Here is an 18,507-nt window from a genome sequence, read left to right on the forward strand (position 1 = left end):
ATGGTCATTGTGTAGCCAATGAGAGCTGTTGTAATTTTTCCCCTTCACTGTCTTAACCTAGCAGCACTGCAGCAGTTTGCAGTGTCCCTACCACCACAGCTGAGATCAGTTAGTTTAGCAAGGTCAAGGAACTGAACTTGGATTTTTATGGATCAGAAATGATATTTTTATCTGAGTTATCTGGGGAAACTAATGTTTGTAAATGTGAAAATGAATTTGAATTATTAAATGGACGATTACTGAGACTTGTTTTCTTACACGACTTAGATCTTATTAATTCATCATATTTTTGATGTAGTTTCTTTGGAGACTTTGGTTTTATGTTTGGAGGAGGTCCACGACATCAAGACCGGAATATTCCTCGAGGAAGTGACATTGTAGTGGACCTTGAAGTTACACTCGAAGAAGTGTATTCGGGAAATTTTGTAGAAGTAAGTATCAAAACAAAACAAAAATATGGTATTTTGTAATCAATGAATTTGTGTAAATGTTCTCTACATGTCTGAATATTTCAATAATTTTTTTTTGATTTACCTCCTGAACATGCTGTTCTAATCCATTTATCAACATGTTTTAGGTCACTACTGACCTAAAGCATAAGCTTTACTTTTAGTTTAGAAGAGGTAATCTATAAATAATGGTTTTTTAAAAATGATTTATAGAATTAAGATCAACTATCTTTTGTCTCTGTGTACCAATTTATACAAAACAATAAGCATTATGACAACGGAATTGGATGGTTCACTAATACTGATGATGCAAAATCAATGTAGTTGAATCATCAAAATATTACCTTAAATGACAGTTTGTAAATTTAGCATATTTCACAGTTGTGAAATTTGAGGCGTCTCTGTTTAATGCTAGATGTGTGATTATGCAATGCTCTCTTGTTGTTGGTCTGAAAAACCAAACTCTGTTTAAATCAAGCTTTCACACTGGTGTAAAAATTGCACTTTCAGGTTCCAAAAACTTGTAAGTGCAGTGCAACTTATGCACTAACTTTTACCCCAAAAAACTGTTATAAGGTTTCATTTTCCAACAATTTCAATAATAATAAAGTCTAAATCAGGGTTGGTGTGCCTGTATGTGAATGCAAGGTGTGGCAAATAAGATTGGCAAGTTACTTACGCAGATTGTCATGTGGAACTACCGTTCACCTATAACAGAGACTTAACACAAAGAATGGCAGGACCAGAGACATAAATTGGGCTTAGTGGTATTATTGCCAGACTATTAATCCAGAAACTCAGCTAATGTTCTGGGGACCCAGGTTCGAGTCCCGCCACGGCAGATGGTGCAATTTGAATTCAATAAAAAAATCTGGAATTAAGAATCTACTGATGACCGCGAAACCATTGTCAATTGTCGAAAAACCCATCTGGTTCACTAATGTCCTTGGGGAAAACCATTTTAAATTTCCCTGGGTACAAGATGTTCAAGAAAATTAGGAAAGGAAGAAAAGGGGAAGGAGTGACAAGGTTGATTAAGGAGAGCATTAACATTATTTTTCCAGTCTAACAGGAAATAAGGCATTGCTATACCTAGTTCTTGAGAATGATGTGGTCCAACATTTTGTGGACAGAGATAATTGTATCATGAGGTTTAGCTTGCAATGTAAAAGGACAAAGAACAATCCAGAGTAAGAACAATAAATTGGGGGAAAAGCCAATTTCAATGGGGTAAGAACAGATTTGGACTGAATGAATAAATTAAAGTCAAAGGTTGGCAGAAAAAACAGGAACTGAACAATGGGCTACCTTCAAAGAAGGAAGGATTCGGGCATAGTCAAGATGCATTTCCTGGAAAGAAAAGACAAATCCAAAGATAGAAATTAAGGTGGAGAAGAAAAGGTGTGCTTATGACAGGTCAGGTAGAAAATACAATTGAGAACCAAGCTAAACATAGATAGGAAGTGAAAATGTTATAAGAGAAGGCATGAAAAACAATTGGCCGCCAATATAAAAGGGAATTCCAAAGTCCTCTATAGGCAGATCAATAGTAAATTGGTTGTAAATGAGTTGGATAATTTGGTAATGAATAGGGGATTTACAGCTGGAAACAGAGCATGGCTGAGATATTAAATGAATATTTATTAATAGGGACATAGATTATGTTGAACTTGTATAGAACACTAGTTTGTCATCTACTGGCACCCAAGGTCTGGTGCCACACACTAGATGTGAAGGCATTGGAGGCATTGCAAAAATGATTCACAAGAATAGTTTCAGGGATGAGGAACTTCATTTATGAAGATAAATTGGGACTATTTTCTTTGGAGAAAAGCCATCGAGAGAAGATTTGATAGAGGTTTTCAAAGTCATGAGGGATACGGACAGAGCAGATAGAGGGAATCTTCTCTCAATCATGAAAGGATCAAGCATGAGAGGGTACAGATTTTAAAGTAATTGGCCAAAGAAGCAAAAGCCATGATAGAACATTTTCACAGGGCAGGTGGTTAAGGACAATAATGCACTGCCTGAGAGTGTGGTGGAGATGGGTTCAATTGAAACATTCAAAGTAATTTGGCTGTCAAATGAAAAGGAATAAGGTGCAGGGTTACAGGGAGAAAATGGAAATGGCGTTGTGAATTGCTCATTTGAGAGCCAGTACAGGTATGATGGGTTGAATGGCCTCCTACACTGTAACAATTCTGTAATTATGTCAACTCTGGGAAAGATTGCTTCCACTAAAAGCCAAAAGCTCATGTCCTTCCTGTTATGAATGGGATTTTGTGCCATGGTTATACGTTTAAAATGATACTAGATCTCACGTGGGATGCCAACCCTTCATTCTATTCCGACATTTGGAAAATATCATGTTGTCAAACCATTGTATTTATGTTACAATTGGCAGAATTATTTGTAAATATAATAAAGAAGCAGAAATACACAGTACTAATGGTGCATAAATGTAGAGCCAGCCAACACAGTATGACTATTTTCTTAAGATTATATTTGTGACACAGTTTAGTAATGTGCAAGGAGGTGCTAATGACTTTCTGATACAATGCTTATTTGTGTGGGGGTAAGTTAATCCTGCCACACCATGGAATCAGTGTCAAAATATTGAGACCAAAACCGGATTGAAAGCTTATCTCTGAACTCGAAAACTGGAGTAGTAATGGCAATACTTCTATGCAAGAACAAGTTTTTTTGTCATCAGTGTTAAACTTTAAAAATTAACAGTCCCCCTTTTGAGGTGACTTACAATGTGCTAAATTGAAAATAGTGAATTTACAAACTTGCCTTGCAACTAACTAACTTTCCATTTTTAACACTTCAAAAGAGACTAATTCAGATATCTAGTGTCATTTAATAAAACTTCTGAATGCAGAAATTTCAAGAAAGAAAATTTTGCAGGACTAATTACTTTTTATTAAAAAGTGGCTATATTGTTAGCTCTGCCAAAGCAAAAAAAAAATTCAGACAGAGCTTACAAGCTAATTTTTATTTCCAATTACTCTTGTCTATCTAAAGTTGCATAAATTAGTACATAGAATTTTAAAACATAATGAATGATTTTAAGGAGTATTAAAATAAAAATTAGTAGAAATAAAATGCAATTTTATATAGTAAAAAATAAGAGTTAGGAAATAGTACAAAGTTTGTAGCTGCTGAGCTTGTTCAATGTTACCAAAGACTTTATCGACATTGTACTCTTAGGTAACGTGTGCACAGGCAGCTGAATTAGGAATTAGTTGGAATCTTTATTATCCACAGATAAAGAAAGGATGACTAAATAGTATATATTGTGCAAAATCTACAATCTGAAATATCACTGATAGTATGAGAGAATGGCCACAGCATAGAAGGGGCCATTCAGCCCAGTGTCTGTGCCGGCTCTAAGACCTACTCAGCTAGTCCTATTCCTGACTTTTCCCTGTAGGTCTGCAATATTTTTCTCAGATAATTATTGACTTCCCTTTTGAATCTGCCTCCTCCACCTCTTTCAGGTGATTTATTCCAGATCCTAAATACTTGCTGCCTATAACAAGCTTTTCCTCCAGGTGCCTCTGGTTCTTTTGTCAATCACCTTCCTCTGATTCTCAACCCTTCAGTTCAGAGGGTCAGCTGTGGCTCAGTTGATTATAGGTTCAAGTTGCACTCCTGAGCATAAAAATCAAGGCTATCACTCCAGTGAAGTACTGAGGGAATGCTGCACTGAGGTGCCATCTTTCAGATGAGAGATTAAATTAAGACTCCATCTACTTGCTGTGGTGGATGTAGAAGAAGAGCAGCAGGGAAGTTATCACTGGTGTCCTGGACAGTGTTTATCCTTTGTTCAAAAACAGATTATTTGGTTATTACCATGTAGCAGTTCGTGGGGATTTGCTGGACACAAATTAGCTGTCACATTTCCTACACTATAACAGTGACTATGTTTAAAAAGTACTTTGCTGGTGGCAGTTGTCAAAAGTACCACACAAAAGCAAGTTTTTTTTTTCCCCCAATAGGAACAGTTTCTCCCTATGTTCCGATGTATTCATGATTTTGAACACCTTCCACACCTCTCGATCTTCTCTAAAGAGAACAACCCCGCTTCCCCAATCTATCCTTGTAAATGAAGTCTCTCATCCATGGAACCATTCTTGTAAATCTTTTCTGTAACATCTCTAAAGCCTTCACACCTCTAAAGCCTTCACACTCTTCATAAAGTGTGGTGCCCAGAATTAGACGCAAAGGGCATGATCTTACTGGCTCACTGCACTGGTCGATCAGTCTGGCAAACTGGGAAGATTGCTAAAAAGCTGATATGCGTCCACCCTGTTTTGCCTGTGAGGATGGCTTCATGCCCAGAAAGGGTACAAAGCCTATTTATATAAAATTGAGGCAAATTAAAAGCACTTGCCTGCTCCTGCATGGCTTCTTTAGATGAGGGAAGTAAATGCAATATCTCCAAATTTGTGGATGACACAAAGCTGGGTGAGCTGTGAGGTGGATGCGGAGAGCCTTCAGTGTGATTTGGACAAGTTGAGTGAGTGGACAAATGATTGGCAAATGCAATATAATTTGGATAAATGTGAGGTTATCCACTTTGGTAGCAAAATCGGGAAGGCAGATTACTACCTGAACGGCCATAAATTATGAGAGGGGAATGTGCAACGAGGCCTGGGTGACCTCCTACACCAGCCATAAGCATGCAGGTGCAGCAGGTAGTTTAAAAAAAGGCAAATGGTACGTTGGCCTTCATAGTGAGAAGATTCGAATACAGGAGCAGGGATGTCTTGATGCAATTATACAGGGCCTTGGTGAGGCCACACCTGGAATATTGTGTGCAATTTTCATCTCCTTATCTGGGAAAGGATGTTCTTGCTCTATAGGGCGCGCAAAGAAGGTTTACCAGACTGATTCCTGGGATGGCAAGACTGACGTATGAGGAGAGATTGAGTCAGTTACGATTGTATTTGCTGGAATTCAGAAGAATGAGGGGGATTTCATAGAAACCTATAACATTCTAATAGGACTAGACAGAGTAAATGCAAGAAGGATGTTCCCAATGGTGGGGGTGTCCATAACCAAGGGTCACAATCTGAGGACATAGGGTAGACGGTTTAGGATAGAGATTAGAAATGTTTTCACCCAGAGAGTGGTCAGCATATGGAATTCACTACCACAAAGTTTTTTTTGTTCAACATAATGCTAATTTATTTCAATTTTAGCCAGAAGGTTAACACCAATATCTGAGGTGTACCTTCATAACATCATCAGAAAAAGACCCCAGTGAACGTTGTTGCTTTCTGGATATGTCTAACAGTGAAATCCAGTCACTGTAGTTACTTGTGAACTCACTGGCGTTTCATTCACTAGGTGGGATGTCTAAGTGACTCTCTTCCCATACTCTGAGCAGATGAAGTCTCTCCTCAGTGTGTACTCGTTGGTGTCAGAGTGTATTCCTTTCCACACTGAGAGCAGGTGAACGTCCTCTCTCGAGTATGAATGTGCTGGTGTGTAGAGTTAAAATGATTGCCTGAACACAGCCCCACAGTGAAAACACCTGAACAGTCTCTCATCAGTGTGAACATGTTGATGAAGCATCAGTTCACTGGTACTTTTAAAGCAGTCCAAGCACTTAAAATGTCTCTCTTCAGTGTGAACACATTGATGAGATGTCAGTTCCCAGGAACTCTTATAACACTTCCCACAGTCAGGGCACCTAAACGGTCTCTCGTCAGACTCGTTGATGTGTCATGAGTTACGATGACTGAGTGAATCATTTCTCACAGACAGAACAGGTGAACGGCCTCTGTGTGAAGTCGGGTTGTTTGACTGACTGAATCCTTTCCTGCACGCAGAACAGATGACCGGCCTTTCCCCAGTGTGACTGCGTCGATGAGTTTCCAGTTCAGATGGTAACTGAAGCCATTCCCACAGTCCTCATATTTCCACAGTTTTTCCCTGGTGTGACTACACTTATGTCTCGACAAGTTATCTGTTTGGCTGAATGCTTGCCCACACACATCATGTATCTGGTTTCTCCCCACTGTGAACGATGCTTTTTCCTTCCGTGTTCAAAATCCCATAATTTGGACGACTCTTTGTCAGATCCTGATGTGATGTTTGGTTCGAGTTTCCTGACTACAAATCCTCCCCTTCTAAAACCCGAATCCATTGCTCCCTCAGCACCGCCAATTTCCTTACCATTGTAGATCCGAGAATAAAAACTTCTCTCCATTGCCATTACCTGCCACTGCACATGCTTCAGTAGCAGGCTGGCCCCGCCTCTCATTTCAAAACATTGAATGTTTTTGAGAAGCATTTACGTAAAACACTTAAGGCGAAGGGAATCAAAGGATATGGGAGGGGAAAGCTGGGATCACGCTATTGAGTTGGATGATCAGCCATCATCATAATGAATGGCAGAACAGGCTTGAAGGGCCAAATGGCCTCCTCTTGCTCCTATTTTCTATGATTCTTCCCCGCTCGCCAGCAAGAATCACTACCGTTCTGCAGTAGTGGGAACCAAACGACATGGCCAAGTCGGGGGGGATCAGAGGCCATTGAATCTCTGGGTGGTCGAGAGCATAGCCACACCACGTGTGCAAGGGGATGGGGTCAGAGTTACACACAATGACAGAGGGACTGCTATGCAAATGGGGGGGGGGGGGGGGTGCGTGCCGGCATCGGGGGTCCACCGGTGGACTCATCGGGAGGTCCTGCTGTCCCGATGCTGGCAACCCATGATAGTGCTGGAACTCATCCAAAAGACTGGTGTGGAACACCACTGTTTTGAGACTAACTTTTAAAATTTTGGGGACAAGATTCTGTCCAATATTTCAGATAAGGTCAATTCAGTATTTCATAAAGGTTCATCATAACCTCATCGCTTTTGCACTCTATGCCTCTACTTATAAAGCCTAGGATCTCGTTTGCCTTATTACCTGCTTTCTCAACCTGTCCTGCCATCTTTAAATATTTGTGCACATAAACCTCCAGGCCCCTCTGCTTCTGCAACACTTTTAGAATTGTATCCTTTACTTTATATTGCCTCTGCTTAAAATTCCTACCAAAATGTACTACTTCATACTTCTCTGCATTAAATTCCATTTGCCATGTGTCTGCCAATTCTACCAACCTATTTGAGTAACCTTGAAGTCTGTACTCTAGCACTTCAAAGTTTTGTGCCATTTGCAGATTTTGAAATAGTGCCCCTGTACACCGAAGTTTATATCATGAATATATATCAAGAGAAAGAGTGGTCCTGGGGACAGACCCCTGGGGAACTGCACATTTACTTTCCTCCAGTCTGAAAACCAACCATTCACCAGTTTCTTGCCATTCAGCTAACTTCATATCTAAGCTGCTACCTATTTATTCAATGGGCAATTGCAATTAACAAACCAAACTTAGAATGAGAATGTTTAGTACACTTAATAAACCATTATCCTAATTAAATTGCACTGCTTATCAAAAACTCCAGATGGCACACAACTTGTCTGTTTTTATCCCCCTCTTTCTCAACAACAGATCATTCAATTTAAATTTATTGCCTAATTTGACACATCTAATTAGTTGAAGAAACATTGTGCCTTTGTGGAAATGAGTCCACTGAGTACTTTGTCAATGTTGCTTCCTCTTTATGTCCAAAGATGTGCGGGTTAGGTTAATTGGCCATGCTAAAATTGCCCCTTAGTGTCCTGAGATGCGTAGATTAGAGGGATTAGCGGGTAAAATATGTAGGGATGTGGGGATAAGGCCTGGGTGGGATTGTGGTCAGTGCAGACTCGATGGGCCGAAGGGCCTCTTTCTGCACTGTAGGGTTCTATGATTCTTATGACGGTTAAAAGACACGGTTAGGAGGGTATTATGAAATTCTGTGTTAAAATGGTGTACTAAGATGTTTTGGATCTTCATTCTTGATTTTTCAGTTTGTTGAAATTGAGTGCTGCAAATGATGATAGATTCTCCCCTCGTGCTTCATTGACATTGAGGGTGCTAGTGGTAGCACACATGTTTGTTTCTTACAAAAGGATGACCTGTTTCTGGTTAGAAAAGCATGAACATAGTTTTGCGTCCACCACTGTTGCCCAACAAACAAGGGCTTTCCTTTCTGATGAAAGGTCATGACCTGAAACGTTAACTGTTTTTCTCCCTCCACAGAAGCTGCCAGAGCTGCTCAGTATTTCCAGTTTTTTATTTCCTAGTGCATTAATTAAAAGAGCAAAATATCACCAGATGTATTTCTAAAAATATTGCTATGGGTGACGTAGTTGAGTGGGAACTGTTCTTTGTTGTTGCACTTATGATTTGTTGTTAGCTTGTAAAATTACATCTTCATCATTAATCTGTTATAGCTATGTACTTTAGCTCCTTTAGGAAAGAATGATACTTTGAGCATGAATGTTTTTGACAAAACTTATTGTATGCTATTAATCTACGTTTTCTGTTCGACCCTTCACTTGCTTTGTATAATTTCTATAATTTGGCAGACATGTTTCAAAATGTACTTTAGAAACATACAAGGTATCTAACTGGACTGTGTTCTAGATATCATCATTATTGATATCTTGTGGATTTCAGCTCAAATTAAACATTTTCATGTATATGAGGAACTGTACATTAAAATCTGTTTACTAAATTATTTAAGCTTTTAAAGGTTTCCGTTTTACCATTTTTGTCTGCCACCCCCGTGCTCCAATTTCCTCAAAGCAGGACTGCTGGGGAATAATTCAACTGGCACCCTCTGGTATTTCATTAAAGTGATTTTTTTTAACGTGTTTGTTTAGATTATATGATTGGATGTTTTGTTCATAACTTACTAAGTACTAACTACTAGATGGTGATTGGTCGTGAGAACCTAACCTGTTTGTTTTCCACTCCCCTGCTCTCACTCTCCAAAATAAAAAGCATGAGACCTCGGACAGTTGTACTTCTACACCCACCATCACCACCTGGGCTGAGTGCGGCTTACTTGCTAGAAAATTGTAATCTTTCTGGTCTGTCTGACGTGGTGCTGAATCACATGGTTTATGTATCCATTGGACCAACAAAAGAAGGAGCAGTTGACTTCACGAAAGCACAATAATATATATTTCGTAGAGGGGGAAAAATCTAGCAATTTGCAATGCTTATTAAACTATTTGGCAATCTCATTGTATTTCAAGGACTAATTATGAACGTGACTAAAGAGCAGTTGTGAACTTTACAGGTTGTAAGAAATAAGCCAGTGGCAAAGCAAGCTCCAGGAAAGAGGAAATGCAACTGCAGACAGGAAATGAGAACCACACAATTAGGACCAGGAAGGTTCCAGATGACCCAGGAGATGGTTTGTGATGAGTGTCCAAATGTTAAGTGAGTATTAGTTTTAACAATTTCAGCTTTATATTATTTAAGGTTGGGAGAACTCCGGCTATTTTGTTTGAACAAAATAAACTTTTTTGGAAGCTGTACAAAATGCATCTTTCAACAACAGTTGGGCACATTGCTCAGAGTCATACAATTGTTTAATACCTACCCATCTTCCATTCTAGGAGTCTAGTCATATGACGATTTTTGTAAAAAAACTTTATCAAAATAGTGTTAAATTGAATTCTGCTGTGTTTGGTGTAGCAGTTATTTTATTGGTTAAAAGGTATATTTTTAAAATGTTATGAAGTAGGAGCTATTTTCTGAATGTAACCTGTTCCAAATTATATATCAACTTTCAACATTTTTTGTGGGAAATATTGAAGTACAGATATTAACCTAGTAAAGTTCTGTTTTATTAAAAAGCATTCCTTTTTAATTTAAATCTTAGGCTTGTAAATGAGGAGAGGACACTTGAAGTGGAGATAGAACCTGGTGTTAGGGATGGAATGGAATATCCTTTCATTGGAGAAGGTATGGTTATGGGATTCTAAGTCTTGGTCCTATTCAAGTCAATGTACTGAATATTGGACTATGTGGGAGCTCCTTGGTTACCATAATTTTGGCATGATCTTCAATGGGATTGTAAGAGATTTTATGCTGAAAAGTGGGTTTCCTTTGTTTGAAACTAAAGAATGTGATAACCTAGTGAATACCTCCGGCTACTCATGGACTTCTGTTCATTTTCTGTCGCTTCATCTTGGAGGACAGGCTGCCTGGAAGGTTGATTCTAATAATGGTCTCCAGAGTATCCATTGGTTGCATCCTCTTTTCCCCCAACTTTTCAATATTTATATATACAGCCCCAACCAAGAACATTAGCTAGATAATGAGCTCAGTTTTCACAAAGGGTCATCTGGACTCAAACGTCAGCTCTTTTCTCTCCTTATAGATGCTGTCAGACCTGCTGAGATTTTCCAGCATTTTCTCTTTTGGTTTCAGTTTTCACATGCATGACACCACCTAGACCTCTCTCTCCTCCATTAATCTGAACCTCTGATGTGAGCTAGATCTCCTTCAACCTAATATTTGGGAGACTGCTGTCAATTGACTTAAGGAAACATTCCATTCTCTTCAGTTGCTTGCCAAGATAAAACCCAACAGCTTATAACCTGGGTGACCTGAATTTCAAATCCCATATCCTGTATGTCACCAAAATTGCTTGCTCCCATTTGTAAAAATTTGTCCACTTACACTTTTACCCTCACTGTCAAGGAAATCTTATATCATATATCAAAAACTCCCTAATGATATAATCGGTTCTGAGTTCCAGCTCATTCAAAGCTCTGCCAACTTCTAACCAGATCTGCATCAAATCCCTCTTGTTTGTTGCTATGCCTATGCTGACCTCCTCAGCTTTCTCAATATACTGAATAAACAAATTGACTACAGCTTGCCCTTACCAAAGTACTCCCGCTCACTTCCGTTCCTGCTCCAGTAGCTGTCAACCTTCCAGTCATAGCCCTGTGTCGGTCTTGCCTCGATGTCACTCCATCACCAGCAGCAGAACCTTGAGTTGTCCGAGTACCACTCACTGATGTTCTTTCACCATGCTATTTTTCTCTGTTTTCAAACTGCCTTTTTAAAAAACTATCTTCTTTCAATTATACTTTTAGGTCACCTCTTCTTTTACTGTAAAAGTTTATTTATTAGTCACAAATAATGAAGTTACTGTGAAATTCCCCTAGTTGCCACACTTTGGCACCTGTTTGGGTCAATGCACCTAACCAGCACGTCTTTCAGACTGTGGGAGGAAACCCACACAGACACTGGGAGAACGTGCAAACTCCACACAGACAGTGACCCAAGCCAGGAATCGAACCGGGTCCCTGGCGCTGTGACTGTGCCACCATGCCGCCCTATTTCTTCTCTGGGATGTGTCTTGGGAGATTTCACTTTGTTAAACGTGATGCATGACTAATAGCTTATGTTTATAACGCCCAATGTTGCAGTCAACCAAGCAAAAGAGGAAGATCACATTCTATTCCCAATATCTGTTGAATTAATAACATTTGGGATGCTAAGAAGGGAGAAAGTTATCAATAATTCTTACCAACTGTTATCAGTGATCCTGTATTTGAAAATGTCATAATGGCTTCCACGGTTGAATAGGTTAGCCCACTGACATTTTTGGTGTAAACTCAAAAATGTTAAATGTGACCACGTAGCTACAGTAGCAAGAGGATGAAATTGTATTTCTTGCTTGAAAAATGGTAATTAGCTAAGGGCAATCTTTTGGGATCTTGGACACCCATTTTCATTTGGTTTTCAGGCAGGTTTTTAAATGCATCCCCACATTTCCTGCTTAAAACAAATTGGCATGCAAATTGAGCTTCAACACTTTTAAAATCCCTGGTTACAATTTTCATAAGAGAAATGGATGGAACATGTGTATGCTAGTCCGAGTTTATATCCTTAAAGGGATTGCTAGAGGTCACTTATAAAAATAAATCTTTTGCTTTTCTTGAAGCTCAGGAGAAGCATCTTCCTAGTCTAATAATTTTGTGGCTCACTACTGACCGATTTATTGCTTTCCCGCTTTCCCCACTGCTAAAGGTTATGCTTAGAATTGTAGAATCCCTACAGTGCAGAAGAAGGCCATTTGGCCCATCGAGCCTGCACCGAAATCAATCTCACCCAGGCCCTATTCCCGTAACTCCACATATTTACCCTTCTAATCCCTCTGATACCAAGGGGCAATTGAGCATGGCCAATCAACCTAACCCACACATCTTTGGAGTGTGGGAGGAAACCAGAGAGGCCAGAGGAAACACACGGGAAGAATGTGCAAACACTACACAGATAGTCGCCCGAGGCCAGAATTGAACCTGGGTCCCTGACACTGTGAGGCAGCAGTGCTAACCACTGTGCCGTGGTGCCACCATGCTGCTTTCTTCCCAGACCACATGCTACTTAAAGTCAATGATACTAAACCAAAATTATATATGAAAATACTGGCTCCAGATTACAGTATAAAGCCTCACAATAAAAATAACCCATCATTGAATTAATCAGAATCTGCCAAAACAAAGTCAAATGACTATGCTTCTTGTTCCTCACCTCTCTTTATATAGTTAATACTTCTGTACATCAACTTGTCAGTAGATAATAGTATCAATTTGAAAAATGTTTTAAAATATGTAATTTAACCTCTGCTTCCTCTAGAAAGGCCAACTAGCTCATTGCTTCCTTGAGCCAGAGGATTATTGACAGGAAGTGAATCTAGAGAGCAGAATGCTCTGTTGTCTTCTGCACCCTATCCTCTTGTGCTTGATTACATTGTAGTCTTGAGTCAATCTAACTGAGATCTAGCAAAGATGGAGGAAGATTGAATAACATTGAGCCTCTGCTTCATGATTTGCTGGTGGTATAGTGAATTCAGTGTTATACCACTTCAGTTAATGGGCTAAGGTAATTTTCAATTATGAGATTTTTTTTTCCTCATTGGGAGTCCTGCAATTCACCCTCAAAATAAGGAAATGATGTAGGTGCATAATGTCCCAGTAATGTAAAAAGTTATTTACATTTATCACCTTTCACATGCTCAAAGTCCTGAAGTGCTTCACAGTCAATTAATTACTTTTGAAGTGTAGTCCTTGATCTTATGTAGGTTATGTGGCAGCCACAGTTAGAAGTCTCTCAACACCAGGTTAAAGTCCAACAGGTTTATTTGGTAAACCTGTTGGACTTTAACCTGGTGTTGTGAGACTTCTTACTACGCCTACCCCTGTCCAACCTTCTGACAATGCAGCATTCCCTGAAGTTTCAGCCTAGTTTACATACACAAATGGGGCTTGAAGTCATGACCTGCCTTGCCTGAGAGTGCTACAGCTGAGCCAACCTAGCACTTCAGTTGAATCAAAATTTTTACTAGGACAAATATGTATTTGCATGTGTCCATAAAAACAAACTTAAGATGAACAATCCAAAATTGGATTCAGCTCCTTTCTCGGTTTTGTAAAATGTTGCCAGAACTGTTTGCAAATTGGTTTCAGTAAGTGGGTTTTGTATTTACAAAACTGGTACCTTTTTTAATATGTGGAGGTGGAGTTGTATATTCTGTTTTCTTACAGGTGAACCTCACATAGATGGAGAACCTGGGGATCTGAAATTCAGAATAAAGGTTTTAAAGTAAGAAATTATTATTTGATTTACTTCTCTCTAGAAGACTAATGACCCAAGGAGCGATTTTCTTTTTTTTGTCAAAGGCAGTAATTTTCCTTTTCATACAAAAACAGTCAAGAAACTCCAGTGGTAGACTTGCCACCCAGAGACTTCCAACTTTCAATACAAGATTTTAAAAGTCTTGGTTGAATTGATGCAAGTCTCACTGCATCTCTAGATGAACCATCAAAATCACGTTGTACATAACCTCTTCTCCTGAATTAATTAGCCATTATGATGAACTGTACAACAAGTATTTACACTAAATGTTGTACGTATATATTGATATATGTCCAACAATTGGCTGTCATAACACTGTAGCTTCATAATGAGTAAGTTGATGGTTCAACTTTGTATCTAGTATTAACTTGCTCTGCAGTAATCACTTGCAGATTGCTAATGTAATATCCTTACTTGGATTCTTGATAGAAAGAAGTGAGCACATATTTTATTTTAAAAAAAACGAGTTCATCTTCCGTTGCATTGGACATGAAGCACGCTCATGTTGTTTAGCTTTTAAGATTGAGCTGCTTTTCATGTTATCTGCCTCTTTAAACCACTATTGCAGTGCTTTAAATAGGCCCATTGTGAGATTAATTACAACAACACCTTTCATTTATGTAGCACCATTATATTAGTAACACTGTTAAACTTAAAACAGGGGAAAACAACAGCAGGTTGGGAGAGTGAGAAGGGGAATGACCAATGGCATATGAAAAAGGCATTAGAAAGGCTGTAATGAACTGTGGAGCTGAGTGGTCCTGACAGAACCCAAACTGAGCATCGGTAAGCAAATGCCATGAATAAAACTGTTGACCCCTTCCATCGCTTCAATAATTAGACTTCATAGAATCATTGAATCATAGAAACCCTACAGTGCAGGAGGAGGCCATTTGGCCCATCGAGTCTGCATCGACCACAAGCCCACCCAGACCCTACCCCCATATCCCTACATATTTACCCGCTAATCCCTCAAACCTACGCATCTCAGGACACTAAGGGGCAATTTTTAGCATGACCAATCCACCTAACCCGCACAACTTTGGACTGTGGGAGGAAACCGGAGCACCCGGAGGAAACCCACACAGACACGAGGAGAATGTGCAAACTCCACACAGACCGTGACCCAAGCCGGGAATCGAACCCAGGTCCCTGGAGCTGTGAAACAGCAGTGCTAACCACTGTGCTACCGTGCCGCCCATATAGGACTTATAGGGGTGTAGGTAATGCAAGGCAAAACACCTGGAAAATGTGCATAAAGGGAAGACATAAGATTTTAAGGACGGATAATACCAGAACATCCTCTCTATGGGATAGGCAATGGAGAAAGATTGTTCCTGGTATGGCCAACCCTCAGAATGAAAATGGATGAAAGACAAGATCTTCAATGCTGGACAAATCAAGAGGAGACAGAGGTTGATCATCTGCTTGGCACTTGTAGCTGAAGATAGTTGCAAAGCTTTTAGCCCTGCACACGCATACTGGCCTCTGTCATCATTGAAGATCAGAATGTTCATAGAGACTGTTCCTCCCATTAGTTGTTTAATTGTCCAGCATTTTGACGTGGCAGGACGAAACATCTGATCTCATGTTTGTGTCATCAATTTGCTCTGTCTATAGTGTATAGCTTCCACTGTTTTAGTATTTATGTCGTCTTGGAGATTGGCCCCTAGTCATTTTTAGGTAGGCCAGCTGCTTGATCGTCTAGCTTGATGGTAATAGTAGAGAGGAGTATGCAGATAATTCTGCTGGTGGTTCTCAACACCTCCTGGATACTCAGTTTCGAGCTAGATCTATCGCATTTAGTATGGTGATGCTGCCACATGACATGATGGCATCCCATGACACACCTGCCAATATTGTCATGGACTGATGCATCTCTGGTGAGGAAGAGGTCATATAGGGTTTTTCCCCCACTTGTGTGGGCTTTGTTACCGTCAACCACAGGCCCGGTCTGGCGATTATATTCTTCAGAGCTCGTGTGTAGTGGTGTATTGGGCCACTCGTGGTGGTGGACATTGAAATCTCCCAGTCAGAGTACATTCTGGTATCTTTGCTATCTTCAGAGCTTCTTCCAAGTCAGATTCATAAGCTGCGGATTCAGTAGGTGCTAATCAGCAGGAGGTGTCTTTGATTTGACAATATCCTTCAGGATGCTGAGAGGCACTTCGTCCTGACCATATACCATTCTGTTGCCACCTCTGAGTCTCTCCTGCTGGTGGGTTAGATCATACCCAGGGATGGCAAGTAGAAGTTCAGAACATTAGCTGAAAGCTATGATTCTGAGTATGTGCAAGAGTTCGTGGGTATTGATTGATTGTTGCTTGACCAATCATTGGAATAGCCCTTCCACTTCTAACACAAGCTCCCAGATGTTAGGGGAAGGCTTTGTCGGGTTGATTGCTCCAAGTCTGCCTTTATTGTGTCGAATCAGATGCCTACTTCATTGAGGGTAATCTATTTAATTTTTTTTTGGCAGTGGTTTGCAAGGTCATTTCAGAGCTTCAATGGCTTGCTTGGTCATTTTGGAGGGCAGTTAAGAGTCAAGCACATTGCTGCAATCACAGATCAGGCAAGAATGGCAGATTTCCTTAAAAGGATATTAATGAACCAAATTGGAAGTTTTTCCAGATCAGCTCAGGCTTCGACATACATAGTCCAGTAATATAGCTACTGTCACTGGAACCCCAATTAATATCAAATACATGATAAAGAGCCATATAACACAATGGACAAGAGTGTAATTGTTGAGGAATATTTCTGTAAATGGGTAGTTGAGTGCAAGTCTCTGGCTGTTGCCCTTGACAGCATACCAGTTTATCTAACTCCGCAAAAGCCATCAGGAATTGACTTTCTCTCATTTTTTTCATAGAAACATAGAAAAACTACAGCACAAAACAGGCCCTTTGGCCCCACAAGTTGTGCCGAACATATCCCTACCTTTTAGGCCTTCCTATAACCCTCCATCCTATTAAGTCCCATGTACTCATCCGGGAGTCTCTTAAAAGACCCTATTGAGTTTGCTTCCACCACCACTGACGGCAGCCAATTCCACTCGCCCACCACCCTCTGTGTGAAAAACTTCCCCCTAACATCTCCCCTGTACCTACCCCCCAGCACCTTAAACCTGTGTCCTCTCGTAGCAGCCATTTCCACCCTGGGAAAAAGCCTCTGAGAGTCCACCCGATCTATGCCTCTCAACATCTTATATACCTCTATTAGGTCTCCTCTCATCCTACGTCTCTCCAAGGAGAAAAGACCGAGCTCCCTCAGCCTATCCTCATAAGGCATGCCACTCAATCCAGGCAACATCCTTGTAAATCTCCTCTGCACCCTTTCAATCTTTTCCACATCCTTCCTGTAATGAGGCGACCAGAACTGAGCACAGTACTCCAAGTGGGGTCTGACGAGGGTCTTATATAGCTGTATCATTATCCCTGGACTCCTAAACTCAATCCCTCGATTGATAAAGGCCAGCACACCATACGCCTTCTTAACCACCTCCTCCACTTGTACTTGTAGCATCTCAAAGAAATATCAGCTGTGCTGCTTGCCAGAGCAAAACATGCTTGTAAAAATGTTGTCATTGCTTTAAGATAATTTTTTAACATAATTACAAATTCGTTTTGTTCTCATTAGTAACTGTTCTTTGTTTTAGACACCCAATATTTGAGAGGCGGGGTGATGACCTCTATACTAATGTCACAATTTCATTAGTGGAAGCACTGATAGGTTTTGAGATGGTTATTTCACATTTGGATGGTCACAAGGTAAGGATTATAATTCATTTATGGCTTTATTTGTTAACATCAGTCCAAATTGTCCTTATTGAGACAATTGAGGGAACATTGTGTGCTTACTGATTTATGATAAATATAGTATTTGCAGACTATTCTAGCAAATTGTTGTATCTATTTTGTTATTTCTGTGAAGTTGTAAATTTACATACATTGTAAACCTACATTTGGAAGTTTTATTTCTTTCAAAAAATATTTTTCTCAGGTTCACGTAATGAGAGACAAGATTACAAAACCAGGTGCAAAAGTATGGAAGAAAGGCGAGGGTCTGCCAAACTTTGACAACAACAATATTAGGGGTTCCCTAATAATAACATTTGATGTAGAATTCCCCAGGGAACAACTTACTGGTGATCAGAAGGAGGGCAAGTATTAATCTGTTAAATAGTGTCCTTTATGTTGTTAAACAGTATCAGTATTTTACCATAGCTAGATTCTGAATACATCTGTGACATGACATTCCTTTTACTCTTTTTAGTCCAATATTTGCATGGAAATAAGTATTACTTGTCACCAAATGGGAAAGGGCAGGAAATATCCAAAAACGCCAGGCCTTTTACTGTGTCATTTTGGTCAAATGATATTCTTTATTCCCTCCCCTTTCTCTATTCCATTGTGGCCTTTTTCACCTGTCCCCAGTACCATTGATTGCTGGTGCAAAGCCACCAGAGGATCATTCATAGAATTCAGTGAACATGGGGCTT

At 39.8% G+C, this 18,507-nt stretch overlaps 2 protein-coding genes across 3 annotated transcripts in view; one reads left to right on the top strand and one right to left on the bottom strand.

Annotated features, from left to right (window-relative positions):
* The window catches only part of tbccd1 (TBCC domain containing 1), a 59,900-nt gene that overhangs the window by 32,400 nt on the left and 8,993 nt on the right, over nucleotides 1-18,507 (bottom strand). The window contains exon 2 of one of the 2 annotated variants that reach the window (XM_078228764.1): nucleotides 13,869-13,947. The exons of the other annotated variant lie outside the window; for it this stretch is intronic. The gene's annotated coding sequence lies outside the window, so the exon portion shown is untranslated. The remainder of the gene's footprint in view (nucleotides 1-13,868; nucleotides 13,948-18,507) is intronic. 2 annotated transcript variants of the gene reach the window in all.
* dnajb11 (DnaJ heat shock protein family (Hsp40) member B11) overlaps nucleotides 1-18,507 on the top strand; it is a 29,524-nt gene that overhangs the window by 4,639 nt on the left and 6,378 nt on the right. Inside the window, exons 4-9 of the mRNA XM_078228766.1 lie at nucleotides 299-431; nucleotides 9,646-9,788; nucleotides 10,234-10,316; nucleotides 13,916-13,973; nucleotides 17,665-17,776; nucleotides 18,009-18,168. Of these exons, the coding sequence (XP_078084892.1) occupies nucleotides 299-431; nucleotides 9,646-9,788; nucleotides 10,234-10,316; nucleotides 13,916-13,973; nucleotides 17,665-17,776; nucleotides 18,009-18,168 (689 nt within the window). The remainder of the gene's footprint in view (nucleotides 1-298; nucleotides 432-9,645; nucleotides 9,789-10,233; nucleotides 10,317-13,915; nucleotides 13,974-17,664; nucleotides 17,777-18,008; nucleotides 18,169-18,507) is intronic.

Source organism: Mustelus asterias, chromosome 14 (genome assembly GCF_964213995.1).
Source record: "Mustelus asterias chromosome 14, sMusAst1.hap1.1, whole genome shotgun sequence".
In the NCBI taxonomy this organism is placed as follows: domain Eukaryota; kingdom Metazoa; phylum Chordata; class Chondrichthyes; order Carcharhiniformes; family Triakidae; genus Mustelus; species Mustelus asterias.